A 14,137-nucleotide genomic window follows, 5' to 3' on the forward strand; every position below is an offset into this window, starting at 1 on the left:
AAACCAAGGGGAGATGGCAGGACTGAACTTGGAGGCCATGGTCTTCCTGCCTAGAAAGGATGCACTCTGGAACTCCTCCAACCTAAAGTAGCACTGTACCACCCCAGCCTCGGGGCCAGTGAGTACCACCAGCACTGTGTTGTGCACTGTTTTGTACACTGTGAACAACTGTCACTCTGACTGCTTTAATAAAAAAGGGAATGGCCAATAGCAAGGCAGGATTTTTGGGGCAAAGAGGATGCTGGGAAGAAGAAGAGAGTCCAGTCAGATGGAGAGGGAGTAAGACGTGCAGGACAAAAGGTAAATGCCACGAGTTACATGGCAACACATAGATGAATAGAAATGGGTTCATTTGAGTTACAAGAGCTAGTAGGGCAAGCCTAAGCTATAGGCCGAGCTTCCATAATTAATAAGAAGACTCCGTGTGGTTATTTGGAAACTGGCAGGTGGGACAGAGAAAGACTGGCTATAGCATTGGTTATGTATTCAGAGCTCCCTGTGCTGCCTGGTACCACTGTTTTGCTAGGCAGTTGGCACATGAACACAGGGACACTGAAGTGCTGGGGAACCTGATCAGCCCACCTGGGTTGGATGATCCCAGAAGCATAGCATTCCCATGTCGACTAGAACTCCAGCACCATTCTCCAAAGTAATGATTATGGAGTCTCTTATTGTATCCACTCCAGTGTACTCAAAGTTCCAACTCATCCCTGTGCACCTTGCTTTCCCCAGAGACCATCCTGCCCTGCTACGCTCTCATATACCAGGAAATACAGACACCAGAAATCCTTTCTAGGGGTGGCCTCCAATACACACTAACTTCATGAGGCCGCCAGACCTGAAAACACAGCACCTCAGCCCTTCATGAGAACATGTGTGAAATCCAAGCAATGACATTCTACCTAGATCACCAACACCCCGCTCCATCCTTTCAGCAGATGGGCCCAGGGTGGTGAGTTCTCCTGCCTGATCACAGTGCCTGTTATATTGTTGAAGGCAGGTATCTGCCAGCAACCAGCTCAAACATGGAGGAAACAGTGAGATGGTTGTTTCCACACTGTTTCTCCAAGTGCCACTGACATGAGCTCTCAGGTAAAGCCAGGCCCACTTTCTCTATTTCTGCCGTTCCCATCCTCCCTCCACCCCTAAAGTATGCTTCATTAGGCAGCCAGAACACCATTTTGGGGATTAAAAGTCCAAAATCAGCATGACAGGGCTGGAACCAAGGTGCCAGTAAATCTTTGCCCCCTTGGGGGGTTAAAACAATTTGTCTTTGTCTATTCCAGCTGCTGGCATTTCTTGGCTTGTAGCCTCATCAAGCCGATCTCTACTCTTACTTACATCACCTCCTTCTCTTCTGTAGTCAACTTTCCTTCAAGCCCCTTCTTAAAAATATTTTTTATTTTGTGTGTGTGTTCATGTACCTATAGAAGCCAGAAGAGGCTGTAAGATTCCCTGGAGTTGGAGTTACAGGAGACTGTGAGCTGACCAACTTGGGTGCTAAGAACCAAATTCAGGTCCTCTATAAGAACACAAAGTAGTCTTAAACCTCTAAGCCAATGAGTGGGTCCCAACCTTCCTAATGCTGCAACCCTTTACTACAGTTCCTCATGTTGTGGTGACCACAACCATAAAATGATTTCACTGCTACTTCATAACTGTAACTTTGCTACTGTTAAAAATATCTAATATACAGGATATCTGAGGCTCAGTAGTAGAGTGCTTGCCTAATCAATCATGAGGCCCTAAATTCAGTCTCCAGTACTGCCAAAAACCACGTGGGTATACATTAAAAACCTGAAGAGGGCCAGGCAGTGGTGGTGCACACCTTTAATCCCAGCATTTGGGAAGCCAAGGCAGGCAGATCTCAGTGAGTTCAAGGCCAGCCTGGTCTACAAAGAGAGTTCCAGGAGAAATAGGACTGTTACACAGAGAAACCCTGTCTCAAAAAACAAACAAACAAATAAACAAAAAACCCTGAAGAGAAGAACTGAGTGTGGTGACATATCTGTTGTGATATGAGCGGCGGGGCTGCGTCCCTGGCACCCGGCCGCCTGCTTGGCTAGCTTATGCCTAGAAATAATTACACGGAAACTGTATTCTTTTAAACACTGCCTGGCCCATTAGTTCTAGCCTTTTATTGGCTAGCTCTTACATATTAATCTAACCCATTTCTAATAATCTGTGTAGCCCACAAGGTGTGGCTTACCAGGGAAGATCTTAACCTGTGTCTGTCTGGAGTGGGAGAATCATGGCGACTCCCTGACTCAGCTTCTTTCTCCCAGCATTCTGTTCTGTTTACTCCACCCATCTAAGGGTTGGCCTATCAAGGGGCCTAGGCAGTTTCTTTATTAATAAGAAATCACTCCCACATCACATATCGAAGAGGCTGGGGCAGGAAATTACCACCTTGCAAATACATTGGGCAGGCCAAGCAGTGGTGTGCACACCTTTCACCCAGCACTCGGGAGACAGGCGAATCTCTGGGTTCAAGGCCAGCCTGGTTCTAATAGCAAATTCCAGGACAGCCAGGGCTATGCAGAGAAACTGTCTCTAAAACAAACAAACAAACCAATCAAAAACCCTCAAAACCAAAAAACAAAACAAAAAAGTCCACCTAAGGCTACAGAGAAGACATCCTATCTCAAAACTACAAGTCTGGAAGGGCCTTTAATTCAGCACTCAGGAGACAGAGGCAGGCAAATCTCTTAAATTCTAGGCCAGTCCGAGCTGTATAGGAAGATGCTGATTAAAACAAACAAACAAACAACTTTAATACTGACAGGATCTTCAGTATTTATCTCTGGAATAGAGGATTGTGGGGACTTTCTGATCTGTAATTTATGTTATATTTGAACTTTCATGACTGTTAATAATTTTTCATTTGTATTAATTACATGTATATGTGTGTATATTCAGGTGTCCTCAAAGACCAAAGGCATCAGACCCTGGAACTAGAGTTCTGGTCAAGCTGCCTTATCTGGGCGCTAGGAATGCAGCTCAGGTGCTCTGCAAGAACAATACAATGAACCACCTCTCCAGTCCTACTTACTAGTAATTTTATCAAGACAAAACTCCCAAAGTGTTAACATTCTCTGGATTGATATGGTATGAGTGATTTTCTAATTGTTTTGTCTTGCTTTTTGGAGACAGGGTCTCCCTTTGTAGCCCAGGCTAGCCTTGAACTCAGATCGTCCCACCCCAGAATTATACACATGTACCACAAGGCCCATCAGAGTGATCTTATAGTATGTGTGACATTCACACCCGAGGCAGATGTTCCCCCCAAAAGTCCAGCACCACCCTGGGGCTACTGTACTCACAGGGACACCTACAGGAAAGAGCAGCCCAGAGCACGTGAGGAGAACCACCAGGGCTAGAACTCATAGGGTTTCGCACAAGCACAGCAGCAGTGAATATTTATATCAGGTTCAGCAGGGAGTTAGTACGGAAGGAAACAACACCCTCCTCCCTGATCCCAGACAAGGCCCAGGCAAGGAAATGGAGGAGACATCAAAGGTTTATCAAAGAGGACTGTGACGGTGAGGGTCAGGCCCAGTCCTAGCACAGACTCTATCCAAACTGGGACTAGGAAGTGAAAATACACCATCACCCATGTAGCCTGAACTCGTTACAACAGTAGCACAACCCCTCTCTGTGGAGGTTCAGAACAATAAATATATTCAAAGTTCTGAGTCTTAGATGCTACAGAGGGAAGCAGAATGTGGTCCTTGCCAGGTCTTGTCCAGCTTAGGAGGCCAAGGTAAAATACAAAGGCAGGATATGCTAAATGCTCTCACAGAGCCCAGGGAGAGCCAGAGATAGAGAGAAGGGATGAACTTATTCTGAGAATAGAAAGGATTTTGAAAAAAAGTAACCCAATAGGCCCATAAAGCAAAAACTACCTGCAGTGCCAACTCACTTCTCACACAGAGCTAGGAGGCCTAGCTAGAGGGGTCCAAGAGGGCCTGCCTCAGACCTGTGGCCACTTCATTCCACTGAGAAGTCTAGCCTTTGAGAAAACAGAGGTCCCCGGGTGAGCCTTTGCTACCCCCTGGTGGCCACAGGGTACACACCACTACCAGATCTGAATATTGGCATCCATTCACTTGGTCCTGCCTTAGATCACCTGGATGGCACTTACAGCCCTGGCATAGGTAACCTGGTAAGCACTCCAAGCCCCTGAACATTGGCTTCTTCTATGCTTTTCCTCCATCACACTTCAGCCAGAAACACAGACAAGGCTGAGGGCCCCCCCTCTGAGCCCAGAGTGGGATCCCAGAGCACGTGATCTGGGACACAGTGCTACCCTGCAGGTGGAACACATTTCTGAGGACAACCTCATCAGTTGTTTCTCTCTTGTCTCTACAGCTCTGCCCACAGCCTCTTTGAGGATGAGGGTATTTTGATGAGTCTGGGACTGAATGAGAAACAAAAAAGGGGGTGGGGGCAGTGGAACAAAAGGGATACATGTGGACCAGTAATGGACTTAGAGACTAGTCCTGCAGGCATCAGAGAGTGAACTAAACAAATTCTCAGTCCTATAGGGAAGGCTTTCTCTGAACATCTGACTGGACTTAACTGATCTCTAGAATAAGGCTGAATCTCTGCATGTCCCTTTGTTAAAGACATACTTTATTTAAAAATAAATAAATAAAAGGTGGGGAAATGTGCAAAGGAAAGAAGCTCACACAGTAGGACAAGTTAGCAGCTCAGGTCCAAGCTCTCACTTCCCACACACATGCGCATGTGTCACTGCGACTGTCCTGAGCTATGTGCTGCCCCTCCCCAAGCTGTCCTCCAGGCCTTTGCTGGGACCATCTCTCCCCTTCTCTCATGGCTTGTCTCACCTCTGCTCAACAGAGAAGGGAGTCATGCCAATGCTCACAAAGACAGCTCTAGCCAGGTGTGACTCAGACAGAAGTCAGAACCCCAGGCCTCCCACCCAGACTACCCTGATCTGTGGCAGGTCATGTATGTAGTATCTATTTGTGTGCTAGACAGGGCCCCTGGAGATTCAGCATGGCAAGCAGGCTGCTTCCCTAAATGTACCCATAGGCCTCTTCCCATTTCTCCAGGTCCCCAGCATACCTGCAGCAAGGCCAGATCAGCGTCCTGGGCTAGCTGCTGCAGGTTCTTCACAGCAGATGTGGTCTTGATGACCCGCACCAGAGCCGGAGAGCAGTCAATGGGAAGCTCACCCAGCAGAGACTTCTCATCACTGAGTAGCAGCAAGGCATGGTACGGGCTGAAGGACAGAAGCACATGTCAGCGGAACATGAGGGGCCATAGACCCTGGACCACCAGGTAAGTGCCTGGAACACCAAGGCATGGTCAGAGTTCATAGGCACTGAACTGTGGGCAGGAGAGGCTGAGGGAGAAATCAGAGAAAACAGTGATGTGTCCAGGAGCTTTTACAAAATCTGCAAGGATTACTGCTGTCCTGGGGTGGGGGTGGGGATTAGAACAAAACTACTATGCCCAGCTCTCTACCTTATCTTTTGAGATAGGACCTCTCATTGAACCTGAAGCTTGCCAATTTGGCTAGAATGGTCAGCCACCAAGCCTTTGAGGAGATCTGCCTGTCTCTGCCACCTTATACTTGTGTACATACTCATGCACATACACATATAAATAAACAATATTGGGGCTGGAGAGATGGCTCAGAGGTTAAGAGCACTGACTGTTCTTCCAGAGGTCCTGAGTTCAGTTCCCAGCAACCACATGGTGGCTCACGGCCATCTGTAATGAGATCTGGTGCCCTCTTCTGGCCAGCAAGCATACATACAGACAGAACACTGTATACATAATAAATAAATATTTTAAAAAAAACAATATTATAAAGTAAAAAAGGGGGGCTGGAGAGATGGCTCAGCAGTTAAGAGCACTGGCTGCTCTTCCAAAGGACCTGGGTTCAATTCCCAGTACCCACATGGCAGCTCACAACTGTCCGTAACTCCAGTTCCAGGGCTCTGACACCTTCACATCAATGCATATAAAATAAATTTAAAAAAAAAGCTGCTGGATGGTGGCGCACACCTTTTTTAATCCTAGCACTCGGGAGGCAGAGGCAGGCGGATCTCTGTGAGTTAGAGGCCAACCTGGTCTACAAGAGCTAGTTCTAGGACAGGCTCCAATGCTACCGAGAAATCCTGTCTCAAAAAAAAAAAAAGCCAGTTGGTGGTGCACACCTTTAATCCCAGCACTCAGGAGGTAGAGGCAGGAGGATCTCTGTGAGTTTGAGTCCAGCCTACAAAGCGAGTTCCAGGACAGCCAGGGCTGTTACACAGAGAAACCCTGTCTCGAAAAACCAAAAAAAAAAGAATTCCAATACCTGGGAGGCAGAAGCAGGTGAATCTCTGTGAATTCAAGGCCAGCCTGGTCTACGTAGTAAGATTCAGTACAGCCAGGAAGACAGAGAGACCCTGTCTCATGAGGGGAGAAGTGTGTGTATGTGTGTGTGTGTGTGTGTGTGTGGGCACGCTTGTGAAAAGTTCAATCATTAGTACCACAAAAAAAGAAAGGGGGGATCTTTCTAAAACAGGAAAAACAAAACATCCACCAACTATGAATAGAACTACACAAATATGCACAGTGAGAAAGAAGGCCATTTGACTCCAGCACAGATGTGGGAGCGTGGGAGGACTGGGCAATGCGTGCTCTGCTTCTACCATTCCCGGTGCTGAGGAATCTTTCTCCATCTTTTTCTTCTTTGTAGTGCTCATGTTCCAGATTGTCCTTGCAGGAAATCAATTAATCTAAGAAGCTACCTGGGTTCCCATGATTTCGGACTGAAATGCTGACCATTACTGAGTGTATAGTACCATGAAGGCAATCTGCTAGAGTCCTAGTTTAGACCCATGCTGCCCTGCAGGCCTGGGCAAAGCCCTTGGCCAGTTCTACTCACCCAGACTATGCTGGGAGGGCCCAGAAAAAAAAAACTGGGATGGGTCATTTCTGGGCAGAACTGGATATAAAATCATGTGGTTTTACTAACAGCAAAGTCCTACCTACCAACTTCTGTGGCAGGAAGAAGGGAATTTCTGGAACAAAGTAACTAGTAAAGTCGCAGGCAGCAGCTACCAGGAAAGGCATGATGGGGTTGGCTCTCACCGGATCGCTTTCAGGCTCCGCTCAATAGCCTCTGGAGGGATCAGACTTGAAGCTGCATAGTGGATCTTGTGGGGCAGACAGAAGCTCACTTCCAGCCAGCTGTTAATGTGAAGCCGCACCACACCAGATGTGCAGAGGCTGTCAAGAGTGGCACTGTTAGTACAGCAGCCACCTGCCCATTCCCTAGAACAGCACCCTATTCACAGGCTAGAGGAAGACATAAGGGAGAGCTCAGGGGTAAGAGAGGATCTTTTCAGATCTCAGCATGCCTAAGTACATGTTAAGAATACACACACACACACACACACACACACACACACACACACACGAGCCCCCGTCTCTTCCTCCCTCCCTCTCCCTTCTTCCCTCCCTGGAATATAATCCAATAAGCCTGTCAGGACTAAAGGAAAGTGCTTCTGTCTCTCCTGGGAATTCAATGTAGCAGAGCCATTGGCTGCCTGCCTGGGCCCATGGCATACAGACACCTGGCATCCACAGCCCATCCTCTCGGAGATGACCCAGGCACAGGTGGGCAGTTGGACAAGAAAGGACCTATCTCCAAGGAGAAGAGATGGGTAGAGGAGGGGAGCTGCCAAGTTCCACAGAACATTAATGGTAAGAAGCACAAAGCACCTGCCTCCATGACCCTTGCTGGTGGTGGGAGTGAAGCAGGTTAGAGGAGAAACAAGGGACCATGCAGCCCCAGCATATACCACGGCAAACCTTTACTCCACATCCTCAGTGACTGACACATATGTGCAGGTCAAACATGGCAGCACTGTCCCTAGCTCAAACCATCAATAAATCCTATGTACTCTACGTGCAAAGACATTCAAAATCCAGACCTCTCCAATAACACCAGACCAGAGCTGCCCGGACAACCAGCACCCAGTCCACTTTCCTCACAGGTTCTACCTGGGTAGTACCATCCAAGGTCTTCCAACATAGAGGACCTGTGTCCTGTACACACTTCCTGTTCTCATTTCCTGCCCCATCACTCAAGTCTAGCCACTCTCAGGACCCTGGCACTCGCGGCTCTCTCATGACTTCAGTCTCAACTGAAGCCACTTTCTCCATGAGGCACTCCCTGGTCCCACCTTCACTCTGAGCCCTCGCCCTGCACCCATGTGCTCATGGCCTGTCTGCTACCTAATGCTGTCCTGACCAACGACACCCTATACATACAAAGCACAGCACTCATGAGTAGAGGAGGGGGAATGGTCTTCAGGAGAACTGTCTGCCCAGAAAGCCCTTGCTGAGAACAGGCTCCACTATGGACATGTGGAAGAACCACACACACAGAGGAGGAACGGGTTGTGCAAAGGGGGAGACCCGCCCCATGGCTCAGCCACACAGTCCCTGTGTTAAGCGCCAACAGCTCGTGCTTATTAAACAGAATCTGTTCAGGTCTATATGCTATGTGGGCAAGAAGCATGAGAGCACATTCTGCAGTTAGCTGAAAGACATAAAGGAAGAAAAGCAACTGCTTAGGAAAGTCCCTGTGACTTTATTTATTCTGCATGAGAAAGCTGTTTCTGGTCATCTGCCCCAACCCAGTCAAGCTCAGAGCAAACCAGGCAGGTAGCCTCCTTCACCCAATGTAGGAAATAGAACCTAAAGCTTCATGGTAACTTCAGTTCTCAAACAAGCATACAGGATACATCACTTGGTTTTCAAACTGCCAATTTCTATAGCACCTTCCCCCCATCTTGTTTTCTCTGCTGCCTCCTACCCAGAAGAGCAGCCAAGAAATACTTTCCCATCACCACCCACCCTGCTGCTATTCTCAGCGCCCAGTATGGGAATGGTCAAGCCTAGAGCAGGCCAGCAGCTCAAGGAGGTGTGGCAAGAGTTCTTCCTGCCTAGGTCAAAGGTGTAAATGTTGGGTACTGTGGGAGAAACAAGGTCCTTGCTTCAGGCCCGAGAAAACACACTTTTCTCCCCACTCCCAATTCTTTTCCTGAGACAGGGTCTCTGTATGTAGCCCTGACTGTCCCAGGTCTCAATATGCAGGCTGGCTTCAAACTCACAGACTCTGCCTGCCTGCCTTCCAAGAGCTGAGGGTAAAGATGTGTGTGTCGCCATGCCCATGCCTTATTTTGAGAAAGGATTTTGCTGTGTAACCCCGAGCTGACCTCAAATATGTGTTCCTCCTGCCTCTACCTCCAAAGTGCCGAGATTCTCAGCATGTATCACAATATAGCTGCCGAGGACTATTATAGCCTCTTCCCTGAAGCCTCCAGCAATAAACCAAGAGCCTTAAGTTTCTGAATTTCTCCAGGAACTCTAGCCAACAGTTTCAAAAGCAAACTAGGTATTTTCTCCTTCAAGCAGGGACTAAGCACGAGGAAAGGAAACATGGAAGAACATTTCTGTGAGCCCTCACTCCCCCGGATCCCTGCAGCACTGACTGTTCAATGCAAAGCAGGCCATGGCTCCCAAACTTCTATGTGTGCTTCTCCCAGAGCCTCAGCACCTCTGAGGAAGGGTGGAGGATGGGCAACTGTGGTTCACATTCCCTCAGGGAGAAACAAACTAGATGGCTTAATGAGTGTCAAGATATGAGTCAAAGACCCAGGCTCTCTGAGGAACTCAATATTCTTGGTCTCTTCTAGAAATGGGCCCTGACCAAAGCATGTCTGAGTGCATGGAAAGCTCACAACCAACCTTGAGAAACCACCTAAGGAAACACTGCATTGTGATAAGATCTCGGCATCCACACACAGATGGAAAAAGAAGGGCAAGAGGGGAGAAGGTTAGAGTACGCTGCATGGAGTCACGCCCATGCAAACACTAGCCTGCCTCCTCCAATTAGCTTAACTCATGGTCACAAAGGGAAGAAATAATAGGTCCTATTTTTGAACTCTCTTATTTAGGGGATAGCACAGGGTAGCTGTTGGAACAACATGGAATCAGAATTAAATGCCAAGACTCCTATCATTTCAAATACAAATGATTCTGCTCCACCAAGGACCTCAGTGGTGCTGTAACAACCATCTGGTAGGTGCAACTCTAAGTACTGTTTCAGGTTCCTGGAGTACAGCAAGAAAGGAAACAAATTACAGCCTTGCACTTGGGAGAATCTCTGGCTGGCACTAAGAAAGACAACCTTCAGCAAGTTGTATAAACCACAGAGTTACAGAAAAAGGCGCATCAGAGACTTGTGTATAGGCCAGGCTTAAATGCTAGCTGTGGGCATGAGGGAAACCAGAGACACATTAAGGCCTTCATAATACCTTCACAGCTCAGGAGTCTCTGCCATCCTCATGACAGATGACTTTGGATCCCCAGCCTGTGACTTTCCCTCTGAATACTTTGCGCTGAGCTGGAGCCTCTTTACAAACTAACCGAGCTCTGTGGGGCAGAGACACTGAGCGCTGCCATTAGGAGTCCCCCGAGGACCAGATGCACTCCTAGACAAACCGCTGGAGTACACTGGAGGACAGGGAACATCAGAAATGCCCAACTTTAGCCTGTAGCTCTAGAGAAAGGCAGGTGAATCTTTCACAGTAAAAGGGAAAACCAGGGAACACACTAGCATCTGTGAAGAAGGGAAGAAACAGGACTGTCCCTACTTCTATAATCTGCAATTCAAGACAAAACCAGGGTCTACACCAGAAAAGTTTCCTGCTAAGCTTGTGTTTCTTTTTGCAGGTGTTTAATTATTTAGTCTGAAAACACTCTGCAGACAAACACTATCCCCAAGCTTATCCAGCCTTCACAGCAGAAGAGCCCAGCCCTTCCTGTAACAAGAGATAATGCTTCTGCCGGAGCCCTGCATCTGCACACCATGACTGTGCAGAGCACCAGGACCCTGTGGTCCACACCCAAGATGCGCCCTGTGCAAGCTTATCTCACTCCTCACTCCTCAACTCCTACCTTTGGCTAAGAACCAAAGGTCACTTTTTGACTCAGGTCAGCTCATCCTCTTCCTCCTTTGAGACTCTGTCATGTGTGCTGTGTCCTCTGACCCACACAGCAGCAGTCAATCTTCCTGCACATGTGGTAGGATGCTGCACAAACCAGGAGACATGGGTAGGCTTCAAAAGTCCTTGAGACTTCAAATGAAACTTTACATATAGGTACACTCTCATGAAATGAAGACCTTGACTCTCAGAATATCGGAGGCATACACAGGCTTGCGCTTGCTCTTGAGCAGTGCCTGGCCAGGCCTAAGACAGAATTCCCAAGAGCTAAGCCGCCCAGACTCTACCACAGTCCGTTAACTCAGAGAATTACTCAACAGAACACTTCTTCACACCCCAAGGGATTTAAATCATCACTTCTCCTGCCATTACAAATTCCTTTAACTCTCCGTGGATGATGAGCTAGGCAAAGGGTTATGTACAGAAAGTGAAGGGACACCCCTGCCCTATTGAGGGATGGAAGCCAGGGGTCACATGGGCTCGTGAGTTCCGTAAGGAGACAGGTAATGGGACAGTCAGGGTAACCTCCTAAGAGGTTCCTACTTCCAGTCTATACTCACAGACACATAGGGACCCTGGCTTTGGATAGTAAATCCAGAACAATTCTGTTAAAAAGATGCTCTCAAAGCTCTACATCAATTAAGCCCACAGCTTCCTGTCCTTTAGGTCTTCTCGGAGAAGATCTTTCTCAGGAATCTGGCAGGAACCTGCTTTCAGGAGACAATTACCCAGCCAACGTACAGTCAGCCACAACTTTTCATTGCTGAGGGAACAGGACCTTGAGACCAACCACAGACCTAGTGAGATGAAGCTGAGGGAAAATCAAGCCAAGAGGGCTACTAGGCAATTACAGAGCTGTGCCAATACCAGATGGGTGGGAACAGAGGTCACACCTGCCACATCCTGCCAGGAAGTGTTGCTCTCAGCCTCCCCAAGGCAGCTTCTAGGACCCAGGATTGGCTGGTGTGGAAGTTCACCTGGAGAGTGAGACCTTGCGTACTAACAAACAGGTTATCTGGCTAGAAGAAGAATCTTGAGTAGCCTTTCTGGTGAGAAATTCCAAAAGCTCAAATTCCTGTGCTCCTCCAAATTGGTCCACTAGGTGGCGCTAGGAGGCATCAAGCCCTGAGCTGTGCCTGGTGGATGACAAAACTGTGTAAGGTCTTATTTCCTTCCAACTTTCCACCACAATCCCCGTCCACTCTCTTTTCTTTAGAAACCTAAGGTCCCTGGTTTTCCTTTTACTTTGTTTTTTAGATGCTATGTAGCCTAGCCTTGTCTACATAAATGAATTAGTTCCAGGCTAGTCAGGGCTACAGAAAAGAACCCAGTCCAACAAACAAAAGAGAAAAAGCTAGAGTCACACTCCTGTAATCCCAGCAGAAGGATCTGAAGTCTCAAACCAATTTAGACTACTTAGTGAGACTCTATCACTCACACACACACAATTAAGTATTTTGTTTACATTTTAATAGAGTATTTGGCCACCAATATAATCAAATCAACATGAGGTTTCCATTGTGTCCCCAATACTTGCTGACCCCATATAGTCAGTGTCTCAAACTCCAGCTTTCCCAGAGCCCAGATTATGACAGTCAACACCAGTTCTACCCACTGAACCTTGATTTCCTCATGTGTGAAGAGACTCACCTCATGTGAGACTCACCTCAATATAGATGGCAAAGAACTTGGTAGCAAGTTAAGCTCAATAAAATGTTTAATGGTTTAAAAAAAAACCTTTCAGGCTTCTGTGCATAACTTTGCACAATCTTCTGTTTTAAAAGGGGTCTGGAGTGATGTATCCCTGCCGAGTACACACTACTCAACAAAGGGGCTGACGCTTGAAAAATGGACACCAAGGTGACTTTTCTGAAGAGTGGCCACACAGCCGTCCCTTCCCTGCCCTCCCTCGTTCTACCTCAGCAGAGCTCCAGCACACACACCAGAGCATCGCCCAGCCTATGGCAGCTCTGTGGGATGTTTCAGCTCTGGAGGCTGGGGGAAGGAGACCCAGGAAGAGGAGATTAGACAAGCATAATCCTGTCTTACCTGTCGTAAGCTTCTTTGAGGTCCCTAGCCAGCTTACACTTGGGCAGGATGTGGTGGAACGGGGACTGAGGACCTTCATTTGCTACAAGAATCACAATAGGTAAGGATTTACCTGATTTTGTTTTTTTTGTTTGTTTGTTTGTTTGTTTTTACAAAGCAAATAAACATGCACAGGCCAGAACAGGAACTATCTTTAGAACAAATTCAACATTTCAACATTAACAAGTAATGTTAAAGCAATGTTAAACTAACATCAAGAAACCCCTTGCAGTAATAATAATAACAATAATAACAAATCAATGTATCCCTGATCCCTCTAAAATAAAAACAGACTCAGGTGATCTGTGAAATTATTTCTATATGAAATATCTGCATTTAAACTTGTCACTGGCCTACACAGCCTTGCAGCCACAGGAGCCTGCCATGGAAGGAGTGTCTCTTGATTCATCAGACCCCACCTTCTGCTGTAGTGACCGGTATTCCCATGCCATATCCCACTCCTCTTCCCACACTTGTATGCTAGTGAGATTTGTTTTTATGACTGAAATATCTTTTATTAATCTTCATGAATCACTAATAAAAATATGAACAATTAAGATCTTTCTTTTGTTGTTGCTGTTTTGAGACAAGGTTTCTCTGTGTAGCCTTGGCTGTCCTGAAACTTACTCAGTAGACCAGGCTGGCCTCCAAGTCACAGAGATCTGCCTACCTCTGCCTCCCAAGTGCTAGGATTAAAGGCGTGTGTCACCATCACCTGGTGAATGTGTTTTTTTTTAACATTTAATTTTTTAACAGATTTTTGTTGTTGTTTGTAAGTTTGTCTGTTTCTTTCCTTTTGAGACAGGGTCTCATTATGTAGTCTTGGCTAGATTGGACTCACTATGTAGTCCAGGCTGGCCTCAAATTCACAGAGATCCACCTGCCTCTGTCTCCCCAAATTAAAGGTAAGTACCATCAAAGAAGAAGATGAAATAAAACTTCTGGATTGTTAACTATTATAATTAACTAAAATACAAAATATAAGTGGGGGCTGGAGAGGTGGCTCAGAG

At 47.0% G+C, this 14,137-nt stretch overlaps 1 protein-coding gene and 1 long non-coding RNA gene across 4 annotated transcripts in view; one reads left to right on the plus strand and one right to left on the minus strand.

The window, feature by feature from the left end:
- The window catches only part of Nprl3 (NPR3 like, GATOR1 complex subunit), a 39,428-nt gene that overhangs the window by 4,205 nt on the left and 21,086 nt on the right, over positions 1-14,137 (minus strand). For all 3 annotated transcript variants that reach the window (XM_050132970.1, XM_050132903.1, XM_050133021.1), the window contains 3 exons: positions 13,089-13,170; positions 7,114-7,251; positions 5,092-5,248 (listed from right to left, as the gene is read on the minus strand). In XM_050132970.1, coding sequence (XP_049988927.1) covers positions 5,092-5,248; positions 7,114-7,251; positions 13,089-13,170 — 377 coding nt within the window. The remainder of the gene's footprint in view (positions 1-5,091; positions 5,249-7,113; positions 7,252-13,088; positions 13,171-14,137) is intronic.
- On the plus strand, positions 3-13,078 carry LOC126495564 (uncharacterized). The gene is made up of 3 exons (XR_007590192.1): positions 3-3,108; positions 5,079-5,307; positions 9,729-13,078. It is a non-coding gene; the product is annotated as an uncharacterized lncRNA (long non-coding RNA).

The sequence above is a fragment of the Alexandromys fortis genome, unplaced genomic scaffold, assembly GCF_014885135.2.
Source record: "Alexandromys fortis isolate MF-2015 unplaced genomic scaffold, M_Fortis_MF-2015_v1.1 scaffold_29, whole genome shotgun sequence".
In the NCBI taxonomy this organism is placed as follows: Eukaryota; Metazoa; Chordata; class Mammalia; order Rodentia; family Cricetidae; genus Alexandromys; species Alexandromys fortis.